Source organism: Ricinus communis, chromosome 6, assembly GCF_019578655.1.
Source record: "Ricinus communis isolate WT05 ecotype wild-type chromosome 6, ASM1957865v1, whole genome shotgun sequence".
NCBI lineage: Eukaryota > Viridiplantae > Streptophyta > Magnoliopsida > Malpighiales > Euphorbiaceae > Ricinus > Ricinus communis.
Window position 1 is genome coordinate 18,101,143 of NC_063261.1, and position 19,963 is coordinate 18,121,105.

Here is a 19,963-nt window from a genome sequence, read left to right on the forward strand (position 1 = left end):
AAGTTTGGCAAAAGTGGTTCAGTTATTATGGAGAATATTGAAAATGCTTTACCTAAAATTCAAGCTAAATTAGACAAGTTTCATTGGAAAGATATTTATAATATGGATAAAATATAATTATTTTATCCTTTGCAAACTGATCATTCATTAGCTACAAAGCAATTAGAAAGACGGAAAAAGAACAAAGAAAGACTTACTATTATTGTTTACTTGCAATGAGGATGATTCAGATAAAGTACCTCTGTAGATAATTGTTAAGTTTGCTAATCCTAGATGCTTTAGAAATATGAATATTGGCAATCTTAATTATCATTATCGAGCCAACAAAAAGGCATGGATGATTGGATTACTTCTTCAAGAATTTTTCATTAGTTTGACAATAAAATGACTAGTAGAAATGTGTTGCTTATCGTAGACAATTTTCCAGCCCATCCCAAGGTTATTAAAGGCTTGAAAAATGTTGAATTATTCTTTTTACCTTCAAATACAACATCTAAAATTCAACCATGTAATGTTGGAATTATTCGAATACTTAAGGTTTATTATCGCCATCATTTTTATTCTAGCATTTTGAAAGGCTATGAGATGGGAGCAATAAATTCTGAAAAAATTAATGTGCTAGATGCTATCAATTTTATTAATGCTGCTTGAAATATTGATATGAAGACAACAACTATTGCAAATTGTTTCAAACATTGCAAAATTCAATTCGAGGAATGTATGCCTCTAGAACAAGAAATTAGTGACGTTGAAGGGATTCATGGACTTGAAGAAGTTATTTCTAATATGCACTATAGAAATGCCATAAACATTAAACAAATTTTGAATTATCTTAGTGACAATGAAGTTTTAATAGAATCACCAACAAATGAAGAAATTATTGCTAATGACGATCAAGATTCAAATGATAATAATGTTTTACCACATGTTTATCCAAAAGAGGCTTTTCTTGCGATGGAGATCTTGAAAAATTACTTGCTTTAACATGAGAAAAATATATTAGATGTGATCTACGCTTTGCAAAAAGTTAAAGATGAAATTAAATTTACTTCACTTGCAAAGAAGAAACAATTGACTATATATACATATTTTAGAAAAGAATAAAATTTAAAGTAGAAGTTATATAGAAAGTGCTTTATTTTATGAATTTACACAGTATATGTAATTTTTATATGTATTTAATGAATTATTATTTTATATTTTTAATGGGCCTTAAGAATTTTTTTTTTAAATTATTATCTTATAAATTTAACAAAATCATTATTTTATTCATTGGCCCAAGTCGGAACCTGAGAAAATTATTATTTAGTCAAAGTTATTAGTTTATCGAATATTAATTTATCGAGGTTCTACTGTAAAATAAACAAATAGTTTTTAACTTGTTATTTTACTTTTTTTATTAGTCTAATCATAGTATAGGTGTTATGTTTTTATTTTGGTTTAAGATCCAATTAAAAATATACATTCTATGGTTTTCTTATATAACTAATATTTCACTTTAAAGAATTTATATTTCTTTTTATCAAAGAAAAATTTTATTAGTAAACTTTATAAAATTACATAAGATTTTAAATAAGAGATTTTTAAGTGTATAAATACTTTGATATGATAAGTAATTAGTAAGTAGTAAATTAATTTTAATATTAGTAAAAATTTCATTGTGATAAAAGTTTAGTTAAAAGGTACACAGTCTTATACAATATAATTAATGATTTATTATCTAACTTTATATATTAATTATATATTTATTTTAATTTAATATACATCCCATTAATACTTTTATGCATATAAGATAAGTAAAATCCATACCTGATTTATATTCTTTTAACTAAATAATACTACAAGATATCTATTAGAGTCCATGATGGTGATTAGAGAAAAGAACATAGCTTGCTGCCTCCTGTGTTTACAAATTAATTCCCACCAATGTCTGACTGATCCCTCAATCTATTCCCCCAATGGATCTCTCAAAGGATCCCTCATTGAAGTCCTCAGAGTATCCCTAAATGCATCTCCCAGCACCATTCCTGCACCATTTGTTCATTCTCTGCTGCACACTCTGGAAGTCGGTCACCAGCTAAGATTTTTTTATGCTAGTTCCAATTGTCTTATGCATGTCTGAAATTATAATGCCTCCTTTTTCCCAACAACAACCAACCTGGTTTGATGGTACAATAAGCCTGGCAGCAAAAGGGAACCCCTTTCCTGTGCTTGAATCTAGTCCCTTCTCAGTGCCAGCCTCCACAGACCTTGAGAACACATGGACAATATTATTCCTTCCATATTGACTAAAAGACAAATGAAAGACTCAATTACAGAATTCCAGCCCTTTATTCTTCAAACTGCACAAGAACATTCTCTGCAATTCCTGCTGCCACATAATGATGCTTTGCCACCTCATCATTCTCCAAAGCTGATATACCAGATGATTCAGCAGCTAAATAATCTTCCAGCTGGCCTTCTTCATCCCTTCCATTCTCCAATGCCATGTTCCCGACATTTCCCTATTTTATTTGCTGGTCTAATGTCAGGTACATTTGATGACATATTCTGAAGTGCACTAACTATAGAACAATAGTTAATATTCAAGTAGCAGCAGTCTGCAGTTGTATGCCCATGTTTGACTTCCATAACAACTCTGTGTAACCTACCCATTTTGTCTCATCTGATGCTTCAGTCCAAGATTTCACTGAAAATTCTTTTATTAGATATGGGTTTGATCAATTCTACATATCCTTAGGTTCTGCAAGAGATGAAGAGGTTTAGTCTTTTCCAACGCATATGAAACATGGAAAGTTAATTAAGCAACAGAAGAGGTTTAGTCTCCTGGGTTTGATCAATTCTTCATAAATGAGAATTCTAACGAAACCCAATAGCTTTGGTCCATTACGTCAGTAATTTCCTATTTTCTAAGTTATTATTAAGAGGGTTAAACGCGTATTTAACTGTACGCTAACTTACTAACTGATTAAAATTAACGCTACCAGTTTTTATAAATAACCAACACACTCTGACAACACCTACTCCAAAACAAAAACTAATTTCCTTTTTGAAGATATCTCCTGTCTTTCTTCAAAACCCTAGCTTCTCTTCTTCTTAGGGTCGCTACATTCAATCAACAATGGCTGTGTTTATGAATCATTATAGTGTGTTAGGCCTAGCATCTGCTGCAGGCCCTAACCTGACAGACGAAGAAATCTCCAAGGCTTTTAAGAGGATGGCGTTGAGGTTACATCCTGATAAGACCCCTCGTAATCCCAATGCCCATTCCAATTTCCAGAGACTCCTTACCTCCTATAATATTCTGAAGAATCCGATTTCCCGCAAAGAGTTTGATCATCTTCTTCAAGTTCAGCATCAGCGTCAGAATCAGGCTCAGAGCTGTCATCATCAGACTTGCAACAAGCGACAGAGAGAGGAGCAGCAGCAGTCTTCCATGAAGCGTCCGAGACACCCCATGGGACCATGCATGCCGTCTGAGCCACCAAAGAAGCCTGCTTTCACAATGACAGAGTTCTTTATGGAACTTGATCGCATCCGTAAATCAGTTGCTGAAGGTGGTGTTCACAAAGTGGCGGTTAATGAAGGCTATAATCATATTAGACTTTAGTATGTTTTGTAGTACTGATATACAAAAACCAGATATGTAATATTTTTGACACATCAATGAGAAAATTCAGTTGTATTTTTGACACATGGTATTGATCTTCTTGTAGTGCTTGTTGTTGCAAGGTTTATTAAATTGTTAGTTGTACAATTGACTAATACTACTCGAATTAAGCATTTATACCATTGAGTGTTTGATATTGCAGTGACGATTGATCAGTATCATTAATGTTGCAAGATTGTTTTTGTTGTCAGATTTTTTGTACTCAATATATAGTTTACAGTATACTTCGTAAAGAATATTAAAAAAGATTTTCCTGATCTCTAGTCTTCACTCCATGGAACATAAGATATTGTAGTACTGCTACAGATGAGAATTCTAAGATGATCCCCTTAAGATGTCTAAGTTGTAATCCCTTATCTGAGCTTTATAAGATGTCTGACGAAGTATTTGGATTTCCAAGTCAAGAGCCTACCAGTTACCATGCAGTGCTATCTACGGGGAACCCAAAAGATGCAGAGAAAGATTTGCTCGATTCTACGGGAACTAGTTGTTGCTTAATGTCTGGCTGTCTCCATCAAGGACATACAGGGAAAAAATTGCTTGTCAGTGCTGTTGAAGTTACAGCTTTTAATTCTGAAATAATCATCATGCATGTCTTTGAACAGAGTTCCAAGATGCTTTATACTGTAAATTCTGAGTTCCTGCAGAAATTCAGTGGTACGAGTACTTACATTTTATAAAGATAACTGCTTTTGTAATTTTTCATGGAAGGTTTTGTTTAATAATCAATTTATAATTTGAAAAATCATTGTCTAATGTCTGTTTCACACATGGTATCTACATCATGGCAATCATGTGTGCTAAAATCAAGAGCCACAATGCTTTTGCTTTAAAAATCCCATCAGGTTGTACATAGTGATATTGATGACCCTCTTACCTCACATGGATTTCTAGCCATGTAATCTCGAGGGTCAAAGTGGAGAATGCATTCTTGATTTCCATGTATACCAGTTGGTTTTCTTCGTCTTTCTGTCACCAAGATAAAACAAATAGCCATCATTTACCAATTTTGAGATTTTGAAGGGTTAATAATTAGATTAGGCATACAATTATACTTGAGTATCTGATTCTAATATGCACACAGTTTCGAACATTGTAGTTCCTCTTCTTTTACTTAATTAACTTTCCATGTCTCATATACCCTTTAAAGAGACTAAACCTCTTCATTTCTTGCTGAAATAATGTTTTTCCCCAATCAATTTTGTGCTGAATCTCTCATATATATGTATGCTGCATTGCGAGAAGGATCTGTTAATATGGAACTCACAGAATCACATTAAAAAATGTTGAATGTGTAGAGCATAGGATCTTAATTAAAATGCAGCCATGAAAAGTTGACATAGATTCATATCAGGTTATTTTGATGTATCTTTATTTTGGGAAGTACCGGTCACTCGTCTTGATCTATGATCATGAGCTACCGTTCCTTGTCTAACTTCAACTGGTAAAGCACTTCGCAGGAGGATATAGATATCACATATGCTCCAGCTTGCTTGGTTGATTATCGAATTTTTGATCCCATATTCCCCTGCAACGTGGGAAATTCATAGAACGGGTGGTGTCTGGCTTGGCCTATATATAATTCACTCACTATAGTTAGCAGTCTACAAGAAGTGTCTGCAGATATTCCTGTGAATGGCTCCATAGACTGTCTTGTCTGTTCTCAAGGCATTCAGCAATTTTTATGCCTAATATACTTATTCCCTATATTTCTCATGTCAGAATTCACCCTGTTTTTGTTTGAATAGGAATACACAGGAGGTAGGCCTGCTTATTAGACAAATACGGAGGACTTAAGTATTCATATATGTAACATAATTAAAAATGACTATGTTATGAGGTTATCAGACAGTTATTTATAAATTATGTTTAGATGAGGGAATTATATTGGTTTGTAGATTTGAGCTTGTTTAGAATATGCTAATCCAAATCCTTAAAGAATCTGATTGTACATGTGGTTGTCAGCTTTTATTTGGTTGTTCTGTCGTGTAAAAGATTAATGGATTTGTAGGATTTATAGTGGAAGTGCAAGAAAGAAGTAATATGTTTTTCTAAGGTAATTTTGTCATATTTTAAAGTTTGTAGAATTTGGTCCGAATAAGCATATCAATAGGTTTTAGCATAAAAAATGTTATCTTTGAGTTGCAAGAAGCAAAAGGTCCATCACAGAAGATAAGTAAATTGCCTACTGACATGTGTTCCGAAACAACCTGATTCAAGCTTTCATCTAGAGAGAACAGATATGAAAGGTCAAACAAACAAGTGATGAAAAAAAAAAGAACTTTTACTCATTTTGCACTTGGTTCAAGACACCCCTTTCAGAATTATCGTACCATCTGTGCTAAGTCATGACATTGCCTAAGATACCTGATGAAACCTGAATTATCTGAGCTGCCACCATTACATAAGGTTGAGCTGCCTAAACTAGAATTCCTAACCGTATTAAAAAACCTGACTAGCCAGATTTTCAAAGCTTGAAGTTCCCAAATTTCCTGATTTGCCACCGCACCTTCCAATGAAGAAAACAGAGTTTTCACTCATCTATTGAGGTGTGTTATAGTATATTTCATTTAGCCTTTCATTGTGGTATCAGAGCCACCATCTGGCGCCTGATCAAGAGGGCTTGAGTGCAAACACGAGAGAACAGTGAGGAAATAGACGTGAGTGAGTGTGTGAGAAATGGCAGAAAAGGGTAGTTTGCTAACTATTCCTTGTTTTGATGGAGATTATGAGCATTGGGCAATGCTCATGGAGAATCTGCTGCGGTCTAAGGAGTGGTGGCACTTGGTGGATCCAGGTTTTAACGAACCGGCAAGCGGTGTTGTCATGAATGAATCCCAAAGAGAGGTGCTAGCAGATTTAAAGCTGAAAGATTTGAAGGTAAAGAACTACCTCTTTGCAGCCATCGATAAGACATCGTTAAAGACCATTACGTAGAAGGATACATCCAAACAGCTCTAGGATTCAATGAAAACCAGATTTCAAGGAGATGAGAAGGTGAAGGATGCACAGTTGCAGACACTTATGAGGGAATTTGAGGTGCTTGAGATGAAAATGAGTGAGTCTGTTTCTGACTATTTCTCAAGTTGTATTAGTCTCCAACAATATGAGTAATCTAGGTGAAGGCATGGAGGATGCCAAGATCGTACAGAAGATTTTGCGCACTCTTCCTGAAAGCTGGAATTTCATTGTATGCTCGATTGAGGAATCGAAGGACCTGAAATCTCTTTCGTTGAATCAACTTCGAAGTTCACTCTTGGTTCACGAACCAAAGTTTCAAAAGCATAGTATTAATGTCGGCGAAGAACAAGCACTCAAAGCCACAGTGGATGTGAGTAGAGAAAGAAGTGGAGAAAGAGGTCGTGGCAGGGGAACATATAGAGGAAGAGGCAGAGGGAGACAAAGTTACAACCGTGCCACAATTGAATGCTTCAAGTGTCACAAACTCGGCCACTACAAGTTTGAATGTCCCTCTTGGGACAAGGAGGCAAATTATGCTGAATTTGATGAAAAAGAAGAGATGTTGCTGATGGCATATGTGGAGTTGTATCAAGCTAAGAGGGAAGACACATGGTTTCTGGATTGTGGTTGCTCTAAACACATGTGTGGAGATAAAAGCAAGTTTTCTGAATTGAATGAGGAGTTTGGTCGTATGGTGAAGCTCGGCAACAACAATAGAATGAGTGTACTTGGGAAAGGAAAAGTGAAGTTGTGTATTGAAGGAGTAACTCACATCATACAGGAGGTATACTATGTCCCAGAACTCAAAAACAATCTTTTGAGTGTTGGACAACTACAAGAGAGAGGCTTGGCAGTCCTTATGCATGAAGGAATGTGCCGCATATACCACCCGGACAGAGGCCTAATAATCCAAACCAACATGACAGCAAACAGAATGTTTTTATTGGTTTCAAAAAATCATGAGGAGAACTAGGAAAAGGTAGAGAAGAAAGAGAACTGTTTTCAAACAACTACTACTCAAAATCTCACTCATTTGTGGCATTGCCGTTTCGCACATCTTAGTCACAAAGGTCTTAGGACTCTCCATTACAAGAACATGGTTCGCGGGCTACCACAACTACATGCATCAAGTAAGGTGTGTGATGACTGTATGAAGGGGATGCAACATCGAGATCCAATTCCAAAGAAAAGAACATGGAGAGCATCCCACAAGTTGCAACTGATTCACGCTGACATTTGCGGTCCTATTTCCCCTGCTTCAGACAATGACAAAAGGTACATGCTATGTTTCATAGATGATTTCTCAAGAAAAGCATGGACCTATTTTCTATTAGAAAATTCAGAAGCATATATGTACTTTAGATGTTTTAAGATGCTTGTAGAAAAAGAAAATGGCATGTCTATAAAGTGTTTAAGAACAGATAGAGGTGGAGAGTTGTGCTCAACAGAATTTTCAGAGTTTTGCAAGCTGAATGGAATCGAGAGGCAGCTTACTACGGCTTACACTCCTCAACAAAACGGAGTTGCCGAGCGTAAAAACAGGACCGTGCTCAACCTTGTAAGATCAACACTTTCTGAGAAAAAAGTGCCAACACCTTTCTGGCCTGAAGCAGTTAAATGGGCAATCTATGTTCTCAACCGATCACCTACAGCCGCATTGTCAGACATGACACTTGAGGAAGCATGGAGAGAAAAAAAGCCATCAGTTGAGCACTTTCGGGTCTTCAGATGTGTGGGACATGTACACATTCCTGATGCAACAAGAAAAAAGCTGGAAGACAAAAGTGTCAAATGTGTGCTTCTGGGATTCAGTGACGAGTCCAAAGGATATAAGATGTACAATCCCACAACAAAGAAGATCAGAGTTAGTAGAGATGTAGTGTTTGAAGAAGAAGAACAATGGGATTGGGAGACGAGTCACAAAGAAGAAGTAAAAATGCAGCTGAAATGGGATGATGAAGATGATAAGGAGGATATCATATCTGAGAATTTTAGCAGTGAAAGAGAAGCAGTCACCAGGGAACTTCAAGTAACAGATGCAGGTCCTTCAAATGTCAACACAAACAGTGCCAGGATGAGAGCAAGGGAGGGTCGGGAAAGGACAACACCAGCCTGGATGAATGACTATGTCTCTGGAGAGGGACTTTCAGAGGAAGAAGATGCTAGTGATGTTGTCAACATGGCAATTATTGATTCCACTGATCCCACAACCTATGAAGAAGCAGTAAGGTTTGAAAAATGGAGGAAAGCTATGGAGGTTGAGATTGAAGCAATTGAGAAGAACCAGACTTGGGAGCTGACTGAACTACCTAAAGGTGCAAAGAAGATTGGTGTCAAGTGGATCTATAAGACAAAGCTGAATGAGGTTGGAGAAGTCGACAAGTTCAAAGCTCGACTCGTGGCTAAAGGTTACTCACAAGAGCATGGAATAGATTATACTGAAGTGTTTGCTCCAATAGCAAGGATGGACACAATAAGAATGGTGTTAGCTCAAGCTGCTCAATATGGTTGGAAAGTATTCCAACTTGATGTGAAATCAGCTTTCTTACATGGAAAATTAGAGGAGGATGTATACGTGGAGCAACCTAAAGGATTTGAGAAAAGAAACAAAGAGCATATGTTGTACAAGCTTCACAAAGCTCTATACGGACTAAAGCAAGCACCACGTGCCTGGTTCAGTCGAATCAAAAACTACTTTCTCAAAGAAGGTTTCCTAAAGAGTCAGAATGAGCAGACACTCTTTGTAAAAAGAATGAAGGAGGTAAGATACTTATTGTTAGTATCTATGTTGATGATCTTATTTATACTGGTGATGATGTTGATATGATGAGGGAGTTCAAAGTGTCGATGCAAAAAGAATTTGATATGACATATTTGGGGAGTATGAGATTCTTTTTGGGGATAGAAGTGACTCAATGTGATGAAGGAATATATATTTGCCAGAGAAAGTATGCAACTGAAATTTTGAGAAGGTTTGGGATGGAGGACTGTAACTCAGTCAACAACCCATTAGTTCCTGGACAGAAGCTGTATAGAGATGACAAAGGGAGGAAAGTAGATGAAACACAGTTCAAACAATTGTGGGGAGTTTGATGTATATCACTGCAACCCGTTCGGACTTAATGTTTGTGGTAAGTCTGATTTCTCGTTTCATGTCAAATTCAACTGAAATGCATATGTTAGCTATAAAGAGATGCTTGCGATACTTAAAAGGAACGGTTGATTATGGAATTCTGTATAAAAGAGGTGGAACAGAGGAGCTAGTTGGATTCATTGACAGTGATTACGCTGGAGATTTAGAAGGAAGAAAAAGTACATCTGGCTATGTATTTTTCATGAATAAATCAGCAGTTGCTTGGTTATCTAAAAAGCAACCTATTGTCACTCTCTCTACAACAGAAGCCGAATTCATTGTTGCAGCTAGTTGTGCATGTCAAGCAGTATGGATGAGAAGAATACTGAAGGAGATAGGCTATTCACAGCAAGGAGGTACAATGATTATGTGTGATAATTCTTCTACTATCAAACTGTCCAAGGATCCAGTAATGCATAGCAGGAGCAAACACATTGATGTGAGGTATTTCTTTTTAAGAGATCTTAATGAAGATGGAGTTATTAAGTTGGTATACTGTGGAACGAACAATCAAATTGCAGATGTGCTGACTAAACCATTGAAGTTGGGAGCCTTTCAGTCATTTCGAGAACAACTTGGAGTTTACAGGACACCTCTGTTAAACTAAATGCAGTATCAGTTTTAGTTTAAGGGAGGGTTTGTTAAGACTCTTTCTCAACAGTTCGTTTCGTGTCAATCAAGTTAGTTTGCTGTTTCAAATAAAATCCCTGGTTTGTAGGGATGTAGTTAGCCTTTCAATCATTCTTGTTTAGGATTACCACTAACTATTTCATGCTAAGTAGTGGGCTGCTATTTTTCAACTTTCTGTTATGTAAATGCCTACTACAAAGGCTGTTTCCTTTCAATGAAGAAAATAGAGTTTTCACTCATCTATTGAGGTGTGTTCTAGTATATTTCATTTAGCCTTTCATTTTTAATAGTCAGAAACAGACTCACCCATTTTCATCTCAAGCACCTCAAATTCCCTCCTAAGTGTCTGTAACTGTGCATCCTTCACCTTCTCATCTCCTTGAAATCTGGTTTTCATTGAATCCCAGAGCTGTTTGGATGTATCCTTTTGCGTAATGGTCTTTAACGTTGTCTTGTCGATGGCTGCAAAGAGGTAGTTCTTTACCTTCAAATCTTTCAGCTTTAAATCTGCTAGCACCTCTCTTTGGGATTCATTCATGACAACACCGCTTGCCGGTTCGTTAAAACCTGGATCCACCAAGTGCCACCACTCCTTAGACCGCAGCAGATTCTCCATGAGCATTGCCCAATGCTCATAATCTCCATCAAAACAAGGAATAGTTAGCAAACTACCCTTTTCTGCCATTTCTCACACACTCACTCACGTTTATTTCCTTACTGTTCTCTCGTGTTTGCACTCAAGCCCTCTTGATCAGGCGCCAGGTGGTGGCTCTGATACCACAATGAAAGGCTAAATGAAAGATACTAGAACACACCTCAATAGATGAGTGAAAACTCTGTTTTCTTCATTGAAAGGAAACAACCTTTTAGTAGGCATTTACATAACAGAAAGTTGAAAAATAGCAGCCCATTACTTAGCATGAACTAATTAGTAGTAATCCTAAACAAGAATGATTGAAAGGCTAACTACATCCCTACAAACCAGGGATTTTATTTGAAACAGCAAACTAACTTGATTGACACGAAACGAACTGTTGAGAAAGAGTCTTAACATTCCTAAGCTGCCAAACCCCACGTTCCCTCTTATACTAACCCTTCTCAAAAACATCAGACTATTTCAGCCAATTACTAGTCCTTACGTTATTTAAAGAACTATTCCATTATAATGCTTGATTCTTCAAAAGACCAAATAAAATTTGGCTGTGGTTTTTGGAAGCTATGGACCCCCTAATTGCTCTCCTAAATAGATATAAGAAAGGTCTAGAACTCATTGGATTGGGATTTCAATGAAGAAATGCTCATGGTTCCATTGTCTTGCCCGCTTCATGAAATTGTTAATAGAGTGTATTAGAACTCCTAGATATTCTCTGATGATCAATGGCTCTCGGATGGGTTTCTTTTTTTCTGGTAGGATAGATTTGGGACAGGGAGATCCTGTCTCTACCCTCCTTTTTGTTATTGCTATGGACTATCTTTGTAGAGCTATGAGAGTTAAATTGAGTAGTTCCTTTTAGTACCACTCAGGATGCAAACAGTTACCACTGACTTGTTTGTGTTCTGTAAAGGGGAACTCAACTCCATAAAACAGTTATAAAATGTGCTAAATAATTGTATAAATTTTTGGGGCTTGTTGTGTAAAAAAAAAAAGTCATCCTTGCGGGCAGTAGGTAACTGCAAATAGTCTCAAAAGGTTGAGTTTTTGGGGCATCATTAAGCCCTACGACTCCGGCTGGCTTTGGAGAAGAAGGTTTGAAGGTAGGCAAGGAGGTGAAAAGGTTCTATGACTATCAATTGGGTGATGCAAGTGTACTTTTTCTTTCTAGCTTGATCCCTGGTTGGGTGGTGACTCAAACTCAATTATTGAGAAGTACCAAGGTACTAACATTAGAGATTCCGGTATTAAGAAAGAGGCAAAATCTGAGTATATTTGAAGAAGAGGAAAATGGTATTTTCCTAATCATCTTGATGGCATTACAGTATCAGCTTGGGACTATATTGCAGGCAATTTCAGGGTGGACACTGGCAAACCTGATAATATTTCCTGGAACTTACTAAAGCAGGTGTGTTTCCTATTAATAAAGCCTGGATGGGCTAGCTTTATATGGACGTCTGACATACAACCTAGACAGAGTTTTATGCTATGGATAGCCCTCCATAATAGATTCATGACTAAATGTAGAATGATAAAATGGGTGATGGTTCTTAATGATCAATGTGTTCTTTGCAATCACCAGAATGAATCTCATAATCATTTATTCTTTTGAGTGTCAAGTCTTGCAAGTGGTTTGGTCAGCTGTTAAAGAGGCTCGTGCAATTAATACAATATCACTAAATTGGAGAAGATTATTAAGTTGGATGACCAGGAAATTTAGCAGGGGATTGAAGATCAGCATTTGCAGCAACTGTTTACTTTCTGTGGATTCAAAGGAAACGTGTTGTGTTTCAGAATGAAGTTCCTTATGTGCATACTGTGATTAGGCTTATTAAGAATGCCATTCTTTTGATATTTATTTATACCCTATAATATTTGACAAATTCATCAAACTCTTTTGGTGACTGGCCAAAAAACAAAGATAAAGTAAGATCACCAACCTGATGGTGTGAAGCTTCTCTATTTAACAAGCAGCCATGACAAGTGGATACAGACTCATATCAAGTAGATATAACTGAGAATTCTAATGAAACCGAAAAGGCTTTGGTACATTCACATTGGCAAGTGTTTGGACTGCCAAACAAATGAACTATTAATGGAACATTGTAGTTTTACTTAGATCTTGTAATGAATATCAAGATGAGAATTCCAAGTGTTTGAACCTTATAGGTCCGTTCTTAATGTACTTACATCGTTCAACAACTTCCTGCAATTTACATTCTGAAGAAATGCTTGGACTCCACGTTCTTGCCCACTTTATTAGATTGTTAATGGTGTTTTTTAAAACTCCTGGACCTTGTCCGATGATCAGTGGCTCATTGATGGGTTATTTCCTGGTGGGGAAGATTTGAGACAGGGAAATCCGGTGTCTCCCCTCATTTTTGTTATTGCTTCGGACTATCTTTGTAGAGCTGTGAGGGTTAAGGGAACTCAGGGTGCAAAAAGTGACAGCTCAGTCACCTATGCTCCACTGCTGACTTGTTCATGTTCTGTAAACTGGAACTCAGCTCTGTAATCATTTGTGTAAAGTTGAGTTCTTGGGGCCTGTTGTGTAAAAAACAAGACATCCTTGTGGGCAGTGTGGATAACTGCAAATAATATCAAAAAGTAGAGTTTTTGGGGCATCATAAAGGCGTAGCACTCCAGCTGGCATTGGAGAAGAACGTTGAAGGTTGGCAAGGAGGTGGAGAAGTTCTATGACTATCATATGAAACATGGAAAGTTAATTAGGTAGTTACCATAAATGAGAATTCTAACGAAACCCAATAGCTTTGGTCCATCACGTCAGTAATTTCCTATTTTCTATATTATTATTAAGAGGGTTAAACGCGTAGTTTCTATAAATAACCAACACTCTAACAAAACCTACTCTTTTTTGAAGATATCTCCTGTCTTTCTTCAAAACCCTAGCTTCTCTTCTTCTTAGGATCGCTACATTCAATCGACAATGTCTGTGTTGGCGAATCATTATAGTGTGTTAGGCCTAGCATCTGCTGCAGGCCCTAACCTGACAGACGAAGAAATCTCCAAGGCTTTTAAGAGGATGGCGTTGAGGTTACATCCTGATAAGAACCCTCGTAATCCCAATGCCCATTCCAATTTCCAGAGACTCCTTACCTCCTATAATATTCTGAAGAATCCGATTTCCCGCAAAGAGTTTGATCATCTTCTTCAAGTTCAGCATCAGCGTCAGAATCAGGCTCAGAGCTGTCATCATCAGACTTGCAACAAGCGACAGAGAGAGGAGCAGCAGCAGTCTTCCATGAAGCGTCCGAGACACCCCATGGGACCACGCATGCCGTCTGAGCCACCAAAGAAGCCTGCTTTCACAATGACAGAGTTCTTTATGGAATTTGATCGCATCCGTAAATTAGTTGCTGAAGGTGGTGTTCACAAAGTGGCGGTTAATGAAGGCTATAATCATATTAGACTTTAGTATGTTTTGTAGTTCTGATATACAAAAACCAGATATGTAATATTTTTGACACATCAATGAGAATATTCAGTTGTATTTTTGACACATGGTGTTGATCTTCTTGTAGTGCTTGATGTTGCAAGGATTATTAAATTGTTAGCTGTACAATTGACTAATACTACTCGAATTAAGCATTTATACCATTGAATGTTTGATATTGCAGTGACGATTTCAGTATCATTAATGTTGCAAGATTCTTTTTGTTGTCAGATTCATGTACTCAATACATAGTTGACGCATGGTGTTGGTGTTCAATGTACAAAATGACAAGTACTAGTCCTCAAATTATACGAGTCAATGTTTGATATAGCAGTGGCTTCATCTGATTGTGCGCATTGAATTAGTAACTGGGACTTCAGTGTGAGGGCTTCTTCTTTGGTGTCTGATTGATGTACTCAGTGCTTGATGCATGCTTAAATCGTTCTACTTAAACTATGCATATTCTACTTTAACTTTTCCTTAAGAAAAAAACAAATTCGCTGTACATAATGTATGCTTTCAGTTGTTTGGTACAATCTATAAATGTTAATCTAGTTATCTTGAGCATGACATGGGTATCCCTACAAAACTTGTATCAGCATTCATTTCTTGTTCTCTAGACATATTCAATATTCCTAAATTCAGGATGATTTTATGGAAAAACAAATAGATATTGATCCTAAATCCAGACTGACATCTAAGTGCCATCTAAATTGTTACTACTTCTGCTTCTGTGTATTCGTAAAGAATATTAAAAAGAATTTTCCTGATCTTCTAGTCTTCACTCCATGGAACATAAGATATTTTAGTACGGCTACAGATGAGAATTCTAAGGATGACCCCCTTAAGATCTCTAAGTTGTAATCCCTTATTTGAGCTTTTTAAGATGTCTGAAGAAGTATCTGGATTTCCAAGTCAAAAGAGTACCAGTTACCATGCAGTGCTATCTACGTAGAATACAGAAGATGCAGAGAAAGATTTGCTCGATTCTATGGGAACTAGTTGTTGCTTAATGTCTGGTTGTCTCCATCAAGGACATACAGGGCAAAAATTGCTTGTCTGTGCTGTTGAAGTTACAGCTTTCAATTCTGCAAATAATCATCATGCATGTCTTTGAACAGAGTTACTGTAAATTCTGAATTCCTGCAGAAATTCAGTGGTACGAGTACTTACATTTTATAAAGATAACTGCTTTTGTAATTTTTCATGGAAGGTTTTGTTTAATAATCAATTTAGAATTTGAAAAATCATTGTCTAATGTCTGTTTTACACATGGTATCTACATCATGGCAATCATGTGTGCTAAAATCATGAGCCACAATGCTTTTGCTTTAAAAATCCCATCAGGTTGTACATAGTGATGTTGATGACCCTCTTACCTCACATGGATTTCTAGCCATGTAATCTCAAGGGTCGAAGTGGAGACTGCATTCTTGATTTCCATGTATACCAGTTGGTTTTCTTCGTCTTTCTGTCACCAAGATAAAACAAATGGCCATCATTTACCAATTTTGAGATTTTGAAGAGTTAATAATTAGATTAGGCATACAATTATACTTGAGTATCTGATTCTAATATGCACAGAGTTTCGAACATTGTAGTTCTTCTTCTTTTACTTGATTAACTTTCCATGTCTCATATACCTTTTTAAAGAGACTAAACCTCTTCATTTCTTGCTGAAATAATGTTTTTCCCCAATCAATTCTGTACTGAATCTCTCATATATATGCATGCTGCATTGCGACAAGGATCTATTCCCATGGAACTTACAGAATCACATTAAAAAATGCCGAACGTGTACAGCATAGGATCTTAATTAAAAACTGGATATCCCTGCACAATTTGTTTTAGAATTCCATTGGAGAGTCTAGAATGGCACACAGATTCATGTGAGTTAGGAATTCAGTTCTCAGACATATGGGGCCCAACTTGCGATGTATTCCTACCACACATATTTTCCATAGAACCATCTTTCTCTAATGGTTGAGTTTCTTGATAGGATCAGTATTCATTAAAATGCAGCCATGAAAAGTTGATACAGATTCATACCGGGTTATTTTGATATCTTTATTTTCGGAAGTACTGGTAACTCGTCTTGATCTATGATCATGAGCTACCATTCTTTGTCTAACTTCAACTAGTAAAGCACTTTGCAGGAGGATATAGATGTCGCATACTCGATAAAAATTAATATTATCGAATTTTTGATTCCATATTCCCCTGCAGCGTGGGAAATTCATGGAACGGATGGTGTCTCGCTTGGCCAAGGTATAATTCACTCACTATAGTTAGCAGTCTACAAGAGGTGTCTGCAGATATTCCTGTGAACGGCTGATTTTGTTTTCTACACAGACTGTCTTGACTGTTTTCAAGTCCTTCAGCAATTTTTTTATGCCTAATTTACTCGTTCTCTATATTTCTCATGTCAGAATTTCACCATGTTTCTGTTTGAATAGGAATACATAGGAGGTAGGCCTGCTTATTAGATAAATACAGAGGACTTAAGTATTCATATATGTAACAGAATTAAAAATGACTATGTTATGATTTTATCAGACAGTTATTTGTAAATTATGTTTAGGTGAGGGAAATATCTTGGTTTGTAGATTTGAGCTTGTTTAGAATATGCTAATCCAAATCCTTAAAGAATCTGATTGTATATGTGGTTGTCAGCTGTTACTTGGTTGCCCTGTCCTGTAAAAGATTAACGGATTCATAGGATTTACAGTGGAAGTGCAAGAAAGAAGTAATATGTTTTTCTATCAGAGTTATATATTGATCTTTTGATAGTGCTTGATGTTGCAACATTCAATGTACAAATTGATAAGTAGTAGCCCTCAAATTATACCATTCAATGTTTGATGTTGCAGTGACTTCATCTGTGGCCATTGGATCTATTAAATATTGAATAAAAGATGAAGCCATATGTTGATTGCTAAAATGGTGAAGCTTAAATACAAGAAATATAACAACTTCTTTCAGAAAATAAAGCTACTGCAGCTGGAAATTAGGACTCAACAAACAAAAATAATTAATTGCATTTGACTAGGTGTCACTTATTTAAATGTGCTAAAAACTAGCTAACAAACTTGGACTCATTCTTCAAATAACTATAGCCGTGATCTTATCAGCTCTGTTCAAGAAAGACTCAAATTCTTATACACCTCCTTTGAGACTTTTCTTGACTACACCAATTTTAATCTTCAATTCTTCAAGCTTTGACCCAGGTAATGATTTTGTCAATAAATCTACAAGTTGTTCCTTAGATCTGCAATATTTCATTTCAATGGTCCCATTTTTTTCAGCTTCTCAAAGAGCATGATACTTAACAATGATGATTTTAGTTCTTTCATGGTGTATTGGATTTTTTGCCATGCAAATAGCTTATTTATTGTCACACCAAATCTGAGTTGGACCTGGACTTACTTGAGCAATATCAACCAATATTTTGTTAATCCACAAGGCTTGATTTATAGTTGTTGCTGCTGCAATATACTCAGCTTCGGCTGAGGATTGAGCCACTACATCTTGCTTTCTCAAATTCCAAGAGAATGCTCCATTGCCAAATGAAAAAATGTAACCAGTTGTACTCTTGGAGTCATCAACGCTGCCTGCCCAGTCACTATCAACATATCCTTCAAGAATTACATTTTCATGCCTGTTGTACCAGATACCTTCATCAATAGTCCCTTTTCAAGTATCTAAGAACCCTTTTTGTTGCACAAAGATGAGTTTGAGATGGGGAATGCATGAACCTTGATAACAGACTTGCTGGAAACATGATATTTGGTCTGGTTGCAGTTAAGTAAAGTAGGTTGCCAACTATACTTCTGAAAATACAAGCATCAGCTTGGTTATTTCCATCATTCTTGGACAATTTTTGATTTGTGACAAGTGGAGTTGTCACTGGTTTACACTTTTCCATTTTGAATTTCTTGAATATGATGTCTGCATATTTTTATTGAGAAAGGAAAATTCCTTCATTTGATTGATGCACCTCCGTACCCAAAAAAATATTTGGCTTCTCCAAGATCGGTCATTTCAAAAACCTGCATCATATAAGTTACTTTTCTAATCCTAAAATATTCATCGCCAAATCCTAGCAGAAAATATATCAGTACTTTTACTAGACTCATTAGAAAGAAATATTGATTTCTTATTTAGTTCTAAGAGAGATATTTTAATATCTTAAGTTTTTTTTGACATGTGTGACTGACTAAATCAAAGTCTAATTTTATTTTCTAAAAATCTAAATGCCCCAATTTTATTTTAGCATTTGAGGTAAACATAAGCATAAGGCACATGAAGATTACACTGGTAAGATTGATACTTCAAGTCGAGCATTAGAGCAAATCACATGTAAAATCAAAATTGATTTTGTGCTTTAAACATGTGAGGTGAAAACCTAATAAGTGAAACTAAACCATGCAAAGAAAGGGGGGAAGGAGAATAGAGCAAAACTAGAAAGGGATTAAAAATGACGGGGACGCTTAAGGAAAATTAATTACCATCCTGGCTTTTAAAAGCCTTAAAACAAATAATATAAATAATAATCCTAATTAGTTCTAAGAGGAGTTTTAAATGACTCACTTGGAATTCCTAAATCCATGTTATCAAAACCTGCAACTATAAAGAAATAAAGTTAGCAAAAAGACTAAGAACGAATAAGCTTGTAATTAATAGCAAAGAAATATTAAAATAACTGAGAAAATTAAAATTAATGTAAAATATTGTAGTTTCTAATCACACAATGGTTGTAATATTAAAAGATAATAATATTAACTTTATTTATAGTATAATTTATATAATATCAAAAATAAATTAATAAATATTTTTCAATAATCTTATGTTATTACATTAATAAAAAAAAATTTAAACCAATAAAATCTTTACAAATATTTAATTTATTATTATTATTATCATCATTATTATTATTATTATAAATAAGAGGTAGTTACTATATATTTTTGTGTTTTTCATATTATTTAACTATTTAACTCTTAACATTTAAAAATTATATTTTTCATCAATCTATTTTGTATCATATAATAAAATCTCCCTCCCTTAGAATATCAATTAAACGTCGCTAATTAAATTTTATTTTATACTATTTGCCCTCTGACTTTGGTGTAATATATAAATTGCCCCTTATAGTTTATTAATTATACTAGAACTTCATTTTCTAATTTCTGCAAAAATCAATTTTAATATATGTAAAAATAGTTAACTAGTGTTCTTTGATTATCATTGTCACGACCCCACCCGTGGGCCCGTGACCGGCACTAGGGAATGGGTAGGCTTAAGGCCACCGAAACCTGTAGTAAGCCTGACACTCACTGATTTAAACAAATCTCATCTCAAATTAATATTATTAAAGCCACAAATTATCTTAAATGCTACATTTTACATAATTTAATCGGTCTGCCAGAAGAACTAGGCGAGACCTGAAACTCAGAAAATTTA

General features: G+C 35.7%; 3 protein-coding genes across 3 annotated transcripts; all 3 read left to right on the forward strand.

Moving 5' to 3' along the window:
• The first annotated feature begins 3,121 nt into the window (after positions 1 to 3,121).
• On the forward strand, positions 3,122 to 3,610 carry LOC8266903 (dnaJ homolog subfamily C member 4). The gene has a single exon (XM_002522645.3). It carries the CDS (start codon positions 3,122 to 3,124, stop codon positions 3,608 to 3,610), a length of 489 nt encoding a protein of 162 aa, XP_002522691.1.
• Positions 3,611 to 9,753: 6,143 nt separating this feature from the next.
• Positions 9,754 to 10,371, forward strand: LOC125370304 (secreted RxLR effector protein 161-like). Its single transcript, XM_048375320.1, has one exon. The coding sequence runs from the start codon at positions 9,754 to 9,756 to the stop codon at positions 10,369 to 10,371; it is 618 nt and encodes a 205-aa protein (XP_048231277.1).
• Positions 10,372 to 13,993: 3,622 nt separating this feature from the next.
• Positions 13,994 to 14,482, forward strand: LOC8266906 (dnaJ homolog subfamily C member 4). Its single transcript, XM_002522648.3, has one exon. The coding sequence runs from the start codon at positions 13,994 to 13,996 to the stop codon at positions 14,480 to 14,482; it is 489 nt and encodes a 162-aa protein (XP_002522694.1).
• Positions 14,483 to 19,963: the final 5,481 nt, after the last annotated feature.

Coding starts and splice junctions, on each gene's coding strand:
- LOC8266903 (XM_002522645.3), top strand. CDS start 3,122: ATGGCTGTGTTTATGAATCATTATAGTGTGTTAGGCCTAGCATCTGCT.
- LOC125370304 (XM_048375320.1), top strand. CDS start 9,754: ATGTTTGTGGTAAGTCTGATTTCTCGTTTCATGTCAAATTCAACTGAA.
- LOC8266906 (XM_002522648.3), top strand. CDS start 13,994: ATGTCTGTGTTGGCGAATCATTATAGTGTGTTAGGCCTAGCATCTGCT.